The sequence below is a fragment of the Oratosquilla oratoria genome, chromosome 8 (genome assembly GCF_046742065.1).
Source record: "Oratosquilla oratoria isolate Oo_2021 chromosome 8, ASM4674206v1, whole genome shotgun sequence".
NCBI lineage: Eukaryota > Metazoa > Arthropoda > Malacostraca > Stomatopoda > Squillidae > Oratosquilla > Oratosquilla oratoria.
Genome location: NC_134784.1, coordinates 28,727,706 through 28,742,705, shown reverse-complemented (window position 1 = coordinate 28,742,705; position 15,000 = coordinate 28,727,706). Strand labels below are relative to the sequence as shown.

The window sequence follows — 15,000 nt, the reverse complement described above, 5'->3', positions numbered from 1 at the left end:
CTTATGTAGGAATTATATATGAGGTCATACATGCATCCACATAGGTCATATGTGTATGATACTGCACATGTGATAATATATTGGTAAACACATCCAGACATAAATATGTAGGGAAATATGCATACATCAACATTCAAACTATATATTCATACATATACGTATACTGTGTGCATATGATTACTTGAACACGCACACACACACACACACACACACACACACACACACACACACACACACACACACACACACACACACACACACACACACACCCACACACACACACACACATATATATATTTATATATATATATATATATATATATATATATATATATATATATATATACATACATACATACTGTGCATAAAGATGTACTCGTGTTTGTATATACCCATGCATTCATTCATAACTTCTCTGTAATTGCGTGCACTAACTCAAGAGAACACTCAAACGCGTGCATCAGCTCTTATGGGCACTTTGTGGTCCCCCCTCCTCCTCCCACCCAAACCCGTGGGAACAGTACCACGTGTGGTCTGGGTAAGCGCGTGCACCAGGGCACACGCATACTGTGTATACACACACACACAGACACACACACACACACGCACACACACACACACACACAGGTTTTCTGAAATATGCATTATGTAATGGAAACGTCACAAGCGTGGGCAGTCACATTGGATGAGGTTGTTGATGTGGTGGCTGGAAAGCGTAGGTGTGTGATATAAACTTCAATCTGATATACATGCCACTTCTAACTTGGCAAGTGATAAGATAGAGAGTGTGGAGGGAGGAGGGAGATTATGGGGATGGGAGGAAGGAGGGAGAAAGGGGAGGGAGCTTTGTATTTCACTTTCGGTGTTGTGCCTGTGAATTCATGCTCATGAACGCTGACCGAAGAACCAGTGAAAAGCAGTTTGGCTGCATTCCGCCAAGTCACTGATGTAGATTTGATTGAAAGTCTGTTGTGGTCTACAATTCGCACCCCTTACCAACAAGAGGTGGTCTACGTGAGGTAGCAAGGGCGTTTATTTCGGGGTCGTTAATTGCGCTGTAATTTGTTTGATAGGGTTATCTATAACGTCCGAGCGTTAAGAGAAGGGCAAGCAACTTGTGTCTGCGTGTGGCAGGTATTATCGTGAAATTGCGTGTCATAAACTTTTGTCATTGTATCATTTCACGTGCAGTACATGACTTTCATCACACATGATTAAATATATTCAAATTCTGTGTCAGATGTGGTATCCGAATCCGTACATGACCAACATAACTTCTTGAACGAAAGGAGAAGAGAACTGACAACGCCGTACGTCAACCGTTAAACCACACCTGCGTCGTATTGCCACCCTCGCCACCCTTTTTATATTATTTTTTCAACTGTTGACTACCTTACTATTATCTGTCTTTGGGTTATACCCCATGCAGCAAAGATAAAATATTACTGAACTGTAATACAAACTCAAGGTATCTAGCAGGCATGCAGTGATGAGAAGTCACGTCGCTTGTTGCGCAGTTGCCAGCTAGCTTTTATGTTTCGAAATATTTAATCCAAGCTACTAATTGAAGAGTGTTTTAATAGGCTTACTCTCTTCTTACTTCGTACACGTGGGGATGGTGTTGGTGTTAGTATAGTCGCTTGTTTGTGTTTATGGTTGTTATTCTAAAACCCTAATTGGCATTTAGCGTTGTGGGTCATTCGGTGGTAGTAGCAGACGATACCCAAGCGCAGCTGTGTTCGCTCAGCTCCACACTAAACACCGTTGGGACACAGTTCAAGTACGAAGTATGGTGGAAGTGATGCGTTGACAGAATATGTTGCCATTATTGCTCTGTTTTCTCTTAGTTCCGGCAGTGTTGTGCTAATCTAAAGTGAATGAATATTATAGTGAAGTGTATATTTTATATAGAGCCACGTGTTACACCAATAGGAAGTGCAATAAGTGAACTTCAAGAGTCTGCCTAGTGACATGAGCGAGGATGCAGGTAAACATTATTTCTCCAAGTCTTACGTTTACCTTTAACTGTCAAGATTTTAAAAAGTGTGTTGGTTAATATTTGTGGATGTCAGAGTGTATGACAGTATCTCGAATTAGTGTAGAAAGTTCTTTAGATGATAATAGAGAGAGCATATTGTCTACTTGCCTGTGTATATCTGGGGTTGAAAGTACTTGTGATCTGCGCACTGGGAGGGACATGGTTACCCTACATGTCAACTTTTTGTTCATCATTCTTCGATCCTAACGGTTTGGTTTAAGATATGTAACCTCGTTTAAATTGCATTGCCAACGGTTATAAAGGATTAACTGAAGGTTATCATGGAAGTTATATGGCAAGGGCGGTGGTAGTGGTGGTTTGGGAGGACGATTTGTAGATTAGTCTAAGAAATCCCCAGAGATAAAAGCTAATTAAAGCTTAGTCAACAGAAACGCTAGGAAAACTAGGAGAGAAGAAAAATACCTTTATAACTGAAGTTCTGCACAAAATACTCCTAGTATTGCAGTTCTACAGAAAATAAATATTGGTATTGAAAGAAAATTTACATTGATCTCGTTAGAGTTGTACAGAATTAATGTTAATTTTCCGGACATGTACACCTCCATGCATTTTTTAATTTCACCCTGACTGAAAATCGGTACATATTTTTGAGAAACTCTGTTGGTACAGATGTGTACATATACGAGTAATTACTGTAATTTCTCGCATAATTCCCCTCATCTCAACAACATATTTTTTATATATTCTTTCGTTAATATCAAGTGATTTAATTTATCTGTTGAGACGGCCTTAGGGTAGAAGAGGGTTTGTAGTAGCCGGGACCTCAAACTACTACTACAATCTAATAGAATTGCTTGATATTCACCAGAATAAAATCTAAAAATAGCAACAGCACTAAAGGGATTTGTCCTCACCGTTACGCGGAGTACAGAAGCCTGCCTGGGTGCAGGTGTTGAACACAGGTGTTTAACAGATGTGCTTTCCCCTTTCCCAAGTAGCAACTAAAGTTTTGCGTAGTTTACTTTGGATGTGTGAAAGTATTCAACTTGGATATGTTGTGATGTGCGGATATGTGTTTTTCTAAGATATTACACAGAGTAAGAACACGTAGTGTATACACACACACACACACATACACACACACACACACACACACACACACACACACACACACACACACACACACACACACACACACACACACACGCACATTATATATATATATATATATATATATATATATATATATATGTGTGTGTGTGTGTGTGTGTGTGTGTGTGTGTGCGCGCATGTGTACCAAATCAATTATATCTTGATTATCAGAACTCAATCACTTGGGTGCGATAATACTCCATAATAAATTATTTTGCTCGACCCTAAGCGAATCTGTTCATGTGTATTTAATATACTTGTGAATGTTCATCACACCTGAGGCAAGGTTGTAGGTCATAGCCCTTTTTTACCCACGACCTCAAGCATTGGAGGATTTGGGGAATCCGTACATGTGTAAAGGCGTTATACTATATGCAAGTCTCCCAATACATATATATATATATATATATATATATATATATATATATATATATATATATATATACATATATATACATGTGTGTGTGTGTGTGTGTGATAATGATAATAATAATAATAATGACAATAATAATAGTAATAATGATATCTGGTTTATTGGGTTTAGCAGCATTACTGCTGAAAATATACTTCCTACAAGATTATAACATTATAAAACTATGACAGTGAAATGATGTTGTTACAAGCATTAAAAAACAAAAAACAAAAAAAACCCAGCAAACTAAGGAATAGCTGGGTTGTACAACAATGTTAATTCTTGTTGTTGATCAAATCCACAAATGTCGGTATGGGGCTCTTCTTATACCGGTCAGTGCCTGTTCTGATCGGCTTGATGATATTATGGTGCCGCACCTGTGTGTATGTGTATTCACTTGTATTCACTTGGTCTTTGGATCACGTGTTGGACTCGTGATCGACAGCTATTTCCCTCCTGGAAGAGAGCTCAGAGCTCGTAGGTCCGATCTATGGGTAATGCTATGTGTGTGTGTGTGTGTGTGTGTGTTACATACATTATATATATATATACTGTATATATACGTATATATATGTGTGTGTGTAGAGACGAGACTTCGTGGTACAGTGGTTAGCGTCCTTGCTTCAAACGCTGGAGTCCCGTGTTTGTTCTCTAGAAATTTCTAGAAAGTTCAAGTCTCCCTCTCATGGCTTCCCAAACCCTCTCTGCAGGAGCGGACATCCAAGGTGCCGTATACCAGTGTCGCACTTCAGTGTCCGGATCTAATTAAGATCGAGTTGATGGAGCATTGGTTTCAGGCTCTATTCACGGCCATTTCAACACGATCCACACTTCGCATAGACTTCTAATTATGTATAGAACCTTATCGAGCTGGGTTATTAAGCCACTGAGGCTGCTTCGTCTCCTAGGGGATAGGCAGGTGGTCATGCAGGGTTGCACACACACGAGGCCCCTCTTTCCCGATGTGAGGGTCCCCAACATACACAGAATGAAGACTGTCACCTGAAAAAATAAAATAAGCTAAAATAAAACAATAGAATAAAATGAAAATAAAATAGATGAAAGGAAAATATGATTAAGTAATAAACATGATCAAATAGATCAAAAAGTAAAAAAAAAATATTTTGATAAGATGAAAAAGATAAAAAATTATCAAATGATCGAAAAGTAAAGCAAGACGATATAAAACAAAATAAGATAGACGAAACGAAAAAAAAAGAATAAGATAAAAAATACTGAAATAGATTAAAATTAAATTAAAATGAAATGACATGAAATGCAGAAACTGGATCACACATCTTTCTCGCCATAACAAAACTTGATAACAAAATGTAAACAATCTCAGGCGCTGGAACACCAACTGGAGCTTCCAGCACCCGTTCCAGTATTCTGCGTTCGTTTCTCCTTCCTCCTCCTCCATCTACTCGCCTATCCAATCATAAAAGCACTCTCCCAGATTATCTTGCCAACTTAGTTTTGCAATCCCCACTTTTTCACGTTACCCTTCTCTGCTTCTTTGTTCTCTGCTTGTCCTCTCTCTGTTTTCTCTTTTGTATATGTAAATTATATAATATATATATATATATATATATATATATATATATATATATATATATATATATATAAAGTGCGTGTGTGTGCGTTTTTCTATAGTGAACCATGCCAATATAGAACCATCAGTATGAAGGATCAGTTTGCTATCGCTCGGAATTAAAAAAATCCTCTGATGTTCCGTGGACCAAAAAACCCATAACATTCCTCAACACTTCGTCAAGGAACCTTTTGAAGGAGAACGAGATTACCCGCTTCAGGAAAAACGGGGCGGTGGATCGGGAGGGTGGAAGGGAAGTGGAGTGCTAAACTTGTTCAACAAGAAGGCGCCGTTGAGAACCCACAGATCCGGGGTACGGAGGTGGGGGGGTTAAGGTGGATTGGTGGGGGGGGGATCTTGGGGGGTAGGGGGGTTAAGGTGGGTGGATGGGGGGGTCTTGGAGGGCAAGGGGGTGGGCGTGGGGGGTTGAGAAGAGAGAAAACGGACAGCGAAAGCTAGATCAAGGAAATGGAAGGAAATTCGTTTGCGGGTGTGCACTGGGGTGTTTTGTTTGTTGACAGAGGGTGACTGGGGGTGGAAGGAGGGGGTAACTTTTATTTATTCATTTATTTACCTATTAATTTATTTGTCTTTATTTATATTTATCTTTACTTATTTATCTATTGGTTTATTTAAAGGTTTCCAGAGAGGCACTTTGTTGGCAACGTGATTCTTCGAGTTCATTTAAATCGCTTATGGTCATCCATAATAAAGTAAATAGATTATTATTGTTATTATCATAATTATTATTATTATTATTATTATTATTATTATTATTTTTATTTTTATTATTATTATTATTATTACTATTATTAAATCTGGGAAGCTGAAGTAAATTCTACAGGGTGTTGGAAAAGTCTTGTAGCCATGTAGCAGCTGTAGTCCTTGTAAGCAAATGTATAGCGATTGCTGCACTACCTAGACCTGACAATTGTGCTGCGCTCAGGGCAGAAAAGGTTAAGAAACTGCTCCAAGTCCTTGAAGGTCATCAGCGAGGTGAAAGGAATCACGAAGACAATGAAGCTCACTGTTAACATAAGAACGGAGGAGACTGCAAGAGACCATAAGGCCTGCATTAGACAGTGCCCTATCCCTTACCACCTGTCATTCCTATCCATAAAGTTATCCAATGTTCTCCTAAAACGACCAGCAGCTTCAGCGCTCATTACATAAGAACATAAGAATACAGGAGACTGCAAGAGACCATAAGGCCTGCACTAGGCAGTGCCATGTCCCTTACCACCTAATCCCTATTTATAAAGTTACCTCATCTTCTTTTAAAACAGCAAATAGTTTCAACACTCACTAACTACGTAGTTACTAAGCCAATTCCATTCGTTAACCACTTTGTTGATAAACCAGTTCCTGCCTATTTCCTTTTAGGTGAATGAAATCAACAGACTCTAACCTGAATAAAGTGTATAGAGTGTGGCATCATTCTTTCGAACCAATGGACGTTCTCTATATATTTTGTATTGGATGACACCAGATTTTATATCATCATTATTTTTATTTGTCTATTCATCCGTTTGCTAATAAGTTTTATTTATTGATTTGTTTTATTGATTAATTAATTGATTTAATTTTTATTTATCTTGGGGTTAGGATACAAACCCATACATTCAGTGACATCGTGTATGTACATATACATACATATATATATATATATATATATATATATATATATATATATATATATTCGGTAACAACGGGGGTGCCACATAATGAATAAAATCACCTGGCGGCATATATATATATTAAAAATAAATGTGGAAGAGTGAGTGAAGCAGACATTTTTTCTGTGTGTGTGTGCATGCGTGTGTGTGTGTGCATGCGTGTGTGTGTGTGTGTGTGTGTGTATGTGTGTGTACGTGCGTGTGCATGTATGTGCGAGTTACAGGACTCGTACCCGCCCGGACCTCCACGGCTATGGGTGTTAGGAAGAAAAATGAACTTAGATTGGATGATGGACAGAAACGTCCATTGGCTTAGGTAGGGAGAGAGAGAGGGAAAGATGGAACAGAGAGGAGACTCTTTCTGGGAGATTAATTTATATGACAAAGGGGAGAGAGGAAGTTGAGGATGGATGGGGACTATAAGGAAGGAGGATGGATGAATGGATGAGGGCTGGGAGGGAGAGAGTGGGAGGGAAGGAGGGGTGGCCGCTACCGTCCGAGTGGGATCTTGTGACCTGAATATTTTGGAAATATACGGTTGGAATGCTTGCGCACTCTCTCTCCTTTGCTCTCTCTCTACTCTCTTATCTCGCTGCTCTCTCTCTCTCTCCATCCCTTTACTCTCTCTCTCCTTTGCTCTCTCTCTACTCTCTTATCTCGCTGCTCTCTCTCTCTCTCCATCCCTCTACTCTCTCGCTCACTCTTGCTACTTTCTCTTTATTCCTCTACTCTCTTTTATTCTCTTTTCCCTCCCCTGCTCTCGCTACTCTCCATCTCTCTTTCTCCCTTCTTTCTCTTTCTCCCTTTCTCTCTCTCTCCCTTTCTCTCTCTCTCCCTTTCTCTCTCTCTCCCTTTCTCTCTCTCTCCCTTTCTCTCTCTCCCTTTCTCTCTCTCTCCCTCTCTCTCTCTCTCTCTCTCTCTCTCTCCCACTCTCCCACTCTCTCCCTCTCCCCCTCTCTCCCCCTCTCCCCCCTCTCTCTCTCTCTCCCTCTCTCCCTCTCCCCCCCCTCTCTCCCCCCCCTCTCCCCCCTCTATCTCCCCTCTCTCCCTCTCGCCCTCTCCCTCTCGCCCTCTCCCTCTCCCTCACTCCCTCTCGCCCTCTCCCTCTCTCTCTCTCTCTCTCTCTCTCTCTCTCTCTCTCTCTCTCTCTCTCTCTCTCTCTCTCTCTCTCTCTCTCTCTCTCTCTCTCTCTCTCTCTCTCCCTCTCCCTCTTCCTCTCCCCCTCTCTCCCTTCCCTTTCCTTTATGCATATGTCTTTTGTTTCACTTTGGCCGCTGTGTGTGTGTGTGTGTGTGTGTGTGTTTGTGTGTGCGTGCGTGCGTGTATGTATACATTTATAGTATATATAGACTATATCTTTCACCTTTCCCAGCTTGTATGTGGGATCGGCATTTCTGACCAGTCGTTACCACTTTCCTCTGTCGCTTCATTCATCTCTCACCAAGGCCTTCTCTCTAAAATCATCCCTTCGCTACCTCTTCGCCTCCTTCTCGGTCTCCCTTTGCCTCTTCTCTCTTCCACTTTCATTCTCATCTCTCTCCATTATGTAACTTTCGTCCATCCACATGACATACCTGCATCAATGCAGTGTTTTTTGTTTTATCTCTCTCTCTCTCTCTTTTCTTCTTCTTCCATTTCTTCTTCTTCTTCTTCTTCTTCCTCTTCTTAATCTTCTTCTTCTTCCTCTTCTTAATCTTCTTCTTCCTCTTCTTAATCTTCTTCTTCTTCTTCTTCTTCTTCTTCTTCTTCTTCTTCTTCTTCTTCTTCTTCTTCTTCTTCTTCTTCTTCTTCTTCTTCTTCTTCTTCTTCTTCTTCTTCTTCTTCTTCTTCTTCTTCTTCTTCTTCTTCTTCTTCTTCTTGCCACATGACATACCTGTACCATAAGAATCTTCTTTCTTGTTCTTTCTTATAAATTTCTCATAGTTGTACTGTCCCACTGTCTCATGGATTCATTTGAATGCCCTCATCTCTTTTACATCCAATCTTCTTTCTTGTGTCTTTTTTATTCCCTACGTCTCTGATCTGTAGATCATATCTGGTCTTAGTGTAGTTTTATATATATTTTCTGTAACTTTCACGGTAATCCTTTTATCACACAATACGCTAACTTACTTTTTCGTCTTCCTCGTCGTCGTCGTCGTCGTCGTCGTCGTCGTCATCATCATCATCATCATCATCATCATCATCATCATCATCATCATCATCATATCATCATCATATCATCATCATCATATCATCATCGTCATCGTCATCGTCATCGTCATCGTCTTCTTCTTCGTCTTCGTCCTCGTCTTCGTCGTCGTCCTCGTCTTCGTCGTTTTCATCGTTTTCATCGTCTTCATCGTCTTCATCGTCTTCATCGTCTTCGTCTTCATCGTCTTCGTCTTCATCGTCTTCGTCTTCATCGTCTTCGTCTTCATCGTCTTCGTCTTCATCGTCTTCGTCTTCATCGTCTTCGTCTTCATCGTCTTCGTCTTCATCGTCTTCGTCTTCGTCTTCATCGTCTTCGTCTTCATCGTCTTCGTCTTCATCGTCTTCATCTTCATCGTCTTCATCGTCTTCATCGTCTTCATCGTCTTCATCGTCTTTATCGTCTTTATCGTCTTTATCGTCTTTATCGTCTTTATCGTCTTTATCGTCTTTATCGTCTTTATCGTCTTTATCGTCTTTATCGTCTTTATCGTCTTTATCGTCTTCATCGTCTTCATCGTCTTCGTCTTTATCGTCTTCGTCTTTATCGTCTTCGTCTTCTTCGTCTTCTTCATCGTCTTCATCTTAATCGTCTTCGTCTTCATCGTCTTCGTCTTCATCGTCTTCGTCTTCATCGTCTTCATCGTCTTCATCGTCTTCGTCTTCATCGTCTTCGTCTTCATCGTCTTCGTCTTCATCGTCTTCGTCTTCATCGTCTTCGTCTTCATCGTCTTCATCTTCATCGTCTTCATCTTCATCGTCTTCATCTTCATCGTCTTCATCTTCTTCTTCTTCTTCGTTCAACCCGACTATGTGCGGCATTTCCGGGTTCGGCTCTCTGTCCCCGGACATTGTTAACCTATCCCCGGCACTTGAACTTGTCCCACAGTCTTCAGTTCTTCCCCCGGAATCCTCACGTCTCCTCCACCATCATCAAAATCTCAGTGCTTTCTCTTTCCTCCTTGTATTTTCTTTTATTCTTTTTTTCCTTTTCTCATTTTTCTTTCTTTTCTTTTTCTTTCTTTTCTTCCTTTTCTTCCTTGCTTTCTTTTTAATCTGTCTTCTAGAACCTGTCACCTGTTCTCCAATTTCTCTTTAACCTTCCCTCTCACAGCTGTCGCACATTAACGAAATCATCTTCAAGTATCATACTCTAAGGATAGATGGTCATCTTCACTGTTAAAACAACCTTAACAAAGTCATACATATATTCTCTACAGCAGGTGTGTCGAACTCATGGCCCGCGGGCCAGATGTGGCCCTCATGATGGTCTTAATTGGCCCTCAAAGTGACAAGAGATGCTTCAGATTTATCATAAGAATTATGATAACTCGAATTAAGAAAATCAATTACGACCATTCCGCGGGCCACATTTGGACCGCGGGCCATAAACAGCACGCTCCCTCCTGCTTTACAGAAATTTTCTCACATATTTCTCTAACACACTTCTTTCTCATGCACCTCTGTAACCCCTGGCTCAGTACTATGTCATAGGCTTCTTCCAGATCCATAAAGGTAATGCTTTTAACACACTACTTTTTAGACCATTCTTTACATATTTCTCTAATATTCTTTCTTCGTTCTCATACACCTCTATAGTTCCTACCGCGGTACTATGTCGTAGGCTTTCTCCAGATCTATAAAGGCTATGCCTTTGACACCCTTGTTGTGAAGACCATTCCTCACGTATTTCTCTAATATAATCCCTTCTTCCTCACACTTCTAGTTCCTATCTCAGTACTATGTCGTAGGTTTTCTCCAGATCCATAATCTTGTATTCATCCATGATCTGTCTCATTGTAATTCGTATTAGCTGCTCGTCTGCATGACATAAATCCAATTTACTTGTCTATTATATATTGTTCATCTCTTATTTCCCGTTCAACAGTTCATTGTGTTCATTGCGCATTTCGTTGTGTAGTTCAGAATGTGTGTGTGTGTGTGTGTGTGTGTGTATGTGTTTGTTTGTGTACTTCTTAATGTCCAAATCCTTTTATAGGAAGCCTAACAATGCGTCAGGCCTAAGCTTAGGTTTAGGCTTAATTCTAGGCTTAGGGTTAATCCTGCTGCGGGTCAGACTGTAGGCTTCCTTACAGTCGATTACATAAACGAAATACTCATGAAAACAATGTTTTGGTCATTAAATATCGAAAAGTAGTAATTGGCAACTGTGCCCACATCTCTTCACACTTGTAAACTCGTCTCGATAAAATTTTAAATAATCTACAATTAATTTTATTCAAACAGTTGCCATATACCACTCTACCATCCATTTAGAAGAAAGAAAAGATATCAAGGAGTGTGATTTTAACAGTAAACCCGTAACAAATTTAGCTATAGAATATTCAAGATTATAATAGTGATGATGATAATAGATTATACAATGTCACAGGTACTACTATTCCTACTGCTGTTGCTACTACTACTATTCTTGCTGTTTTTGTTAATAGTACTACTACTACAACTACAGTACCATTCTACTATTGTTATTTCAAATAGTATTACTACTACTACTGGTACTACTATTACAAAACTACTACTATTCCTGCCACATGTACAAAAGTTTTCTACTCATACTACTATTACTACTACTATTGTACTAATATACTACCGTTACTTAGTTATATTAGTACTGTTACTACTACAACTATTACTGGCAATTCAGCAACAGCTTGTACTACTATTATTCTTATTAGCAGTAGATACCGAAAATAGTCATAGTTTGTATAATATAAATTGTTTAAGCCGACGTCGAATACAATGTAAAAAGGTAAATAAATAAACGAATAAATAAATAAATAAACAAATGAATAACTAAATAAATGAATAAGTAAATAAATAATGCAGGGGATGGGGTGTCATAGTTCCAGTCGTCTGGAATCTAAGCGATAACGATGCCCATATAAGGAGACACCATTAGACTCGCTCCTGGTGAATTATTTACTTGTGTTCTTCGGCGTCCGAGAGACTACGACACCGAAAGAATAACAAGACACACAGTCCACGCAGTTCATTGCTATTACCTGCACATCTCCTATCTCCAGGGACCAAGGAAGTAAACAACGATGAGCTCACGCCAGGAGGCACTTAACACTGCTCAGACTAGCGAGCTAGTAGCGGTAGTAGCATTTACCGGTAGTCTTTGGATCGTAGCTGGGTGCACCTAGTGTGACGTGAGCTGGATGCATGCTGACGCGACAGTGAGGCGTGCAAGGAAATATGGACCGTTCTGTGTTGTGGAATAATGGAGAGACTGGTTTATTATGGGGAAATGTGGTATGGGTCGCTCTTGAAGCGCGGAACCACATTTTCTGGTCTGGCTAAGAAAGGAATTACAACCCCCAGAGACTCTTCAGCCCAATGAATGAAAAAAGAATAATAAAAGAATAAAAAAAAAAATGCTAAACTTGTTAATGGAGGTCCATCATGAAGCCTCGTGTGTGTGTGTGTGTGTGTGTGTGTGTGTGTGTGTGTGTGTGTGTGTGTGTGTGTGTGTGTGTGTGTGTGTGTGTGTGTGTGTGTGTGTGTGTGTTTGTGTGTGTTTGTGTGTATTTGTGTGTTTTTGTGTGTGTTTGTGTATGTTTTTCTGATAGGTCTCCTTAAAGAGAGGGTCAAAACACACGCACACACACACACACACACACACACACACACACACACACACACACACACACACACACACACACACACACACACACACGACTTAATGGCGCGGTTGGTAGAGTCCTCGACTGTCACTACGGTGGTCCGGGTTCGAATCCTGCCCAGGGCTGAAATAATTTCAATATCGCTGCGCTGCGGGTCGTAACTTCAACTCTCGTGGGCGGGTTAGTTTGGGGTGTGTGTGCGTGTAACGTCACAGCATTACCCATAGGTGGGTCATATACGAGCTCTGAGCTCTTTTCCGGGAGGGAAATTGCTGTCGATCACGAGTCCAACACATGATCCTAGACCTTGGTGAATCACACACACACACACACACACACACACACACACACACACACACACACACACACACACACACACACACACACACACACACACACACACACACACGGAAAAGCATATGTATTTTATTTGGAGAGATCAATCACTAGGTGAATAAATACATAAATTAAGGAAGACCTACATTGACATCCAGGAGGCAGCCTGAGGACCATTTGGTCCGTACTGAATCTCGCCACAGTAAGAATAATGTGCAACTTAATGAGCAAATAAATCCTGTTGACAATGGCAGGGCAGCAAACAGGTCAGATGGTTTATTGTTAGAAAAGTTTCGAGTTCTGTTGTCGACAGCTTGACAGGGAGGCACGGCACGCGCGTGAGATGAGTTCCCAAATCTTGGACCGGGTCTGCCCATTGTTATTTTTTTTTCTATAATTTATTTTTAATAATTCTTATTTTCTACTTAATTTTTTTGTATGTAGTTATTGATTAATTTGTGTATATAGTTTTGTTTATTTGTTTAGTTAATTGATTAATTTATTAATTTTGTACGCCTATTATTATTTTTTTTTTGTAATTTGTTTTTGATAATTCTTATTTTCTACTTCAGTTTTTTGTCTACGTAGTTATTGATAAATTTGGGTATATCATTTTGTTTATTTGATTAGTTATTAGTTTATTAATTTTGTACGGGTATTTATTATGTAAATTGTCATTAATCTTGATTTGGTTACACGTATCTACGCCCCTATAAATCGCAAAAAGCATAATTCGCAAAAACCTTATAATTTGCAAAAGCTCTATAATTCGCAAAACCCCTATAATTTGTAAATGCAATCACCAAATTCCACGTTGTATGAGCTACACATAGGCACAGTGACATAGGTGTCCTTGAGTATGTGGCACTTCATGGCACTGCATGGCACTGCATGGCACTGCATGGCTTAGTATGCAGTATTGCTCTAGGCTGTCATGCAACATGGAAAGCAATTTAATATGCAACACCACACATTGGCCGAAGTGCAACAGATAGTGCCATTAATGGGGGGGTGGGGGGAAGGGGGGATATAGTGCCATCAGTTGGGGGATGGGGGGATATGGTCCCATTGATTGGGGGAAGGGGGGTATAGTGTCAGTAATGGGGGTGGGGGAATATAGTGCCAGTAATGGAGGACGGGGGGGGGGAATAGTACCATTAATGGGGGGAAAGGGGGAACTAGTGCCAGTAATGGGGGAAGGGGATTGGGTGGAGATAGTGCATTAATGGGGGAGGAGGTTGGGGAGATAGTGGTATTAATGGGGAAAGGGAGATATTGTGCCATTAATGGGGGGAAGGGTGGGGATGGAGATAATGCCATTAATGGGTGGAGGGGATGGGGAGGGAGGTAGTGTCATTAGTGGGGGGAGAGGAGGAGATAGGAAGGAGATATTCCCATTAAAGGGAGGAAGGGGTGGGGGAAATGGTGCCATTAATGGGGGAGGGTATGGAGTGGAGATAGTGGCATTATTTAAGGGAAAGGATGGGGGAGATAATACCATTAATGGGGGAGGGGGGAGGGGGAAGAAAGTATCAATAATGGAGGAGATAGTGTCATTAATAGGGAGAGGGAGGAGGTAGTGTCATTAATGGGGGGGGGGGAGATAATGCCATTAATGAGGGAGGGGATGGGGGAGATAGTGTCGTTAATGGGGGGGTTATTGGGGAGATAGTGCCTTTAATGTGGGGGATGGATGGGAGAAAGTACCATTAATGGGGGAGTGGTAGGAGATGTCATTAATGGGGGAGGGGATGGGGAGATAGTGTCATTAATGGGGGGAGGGTATGGGGGAGATAGTGCCATTAATGGGGGGAGGGTTGGGAGATATTACCATTAATGGGGTGGGGAGGCTTGTTACAGACGAGACAGATGGTGGGTCCGTTTCTCCTTAGTTGTGTTGTGTTGTGTGATGTCGCCTTTGTTGACCGCCAAAGCATTGTAATTAGGTTGTGCGCGTTATGCTTTCCTTAGTGGTTCAAGTGTTTGTTTACATTTTA

At 40.7% G+C, this 15,000-nt stretch overlaps 1 protein-coding gene across 2 annotated transcripts in view; it reads left to right on the top strand.

The window, feature by feature from the left end:
* The window catches only part of LOC143027662 (guanine nucleotide exchange factor DBS-like), a 300,403-nt gene that overhangs the window by 100,143 nt on the left and 185,260 nt on the right, over window positions 1-15,000 (top strand). Inside the window, exon 1 of one of the 2 annotated variants that reach the window (XM_076189076.1) lies at window positions 1,716-1,987. The exons of the other annotated variant lie outside the window; for it this stretch is intronic. Coding sequence (XP_076045191.1) covers window positions 1,972-1,987 — 16 coding nt within the window. The 5' untranslated portion in view covers window positions 1,716-1,971. Of the gene's footprint in view, window positions 1-1,715; window positions 1,988-15,000 lie in introns of those variants that run through there. 2 annotated transcript variants of the gene reach the window in all.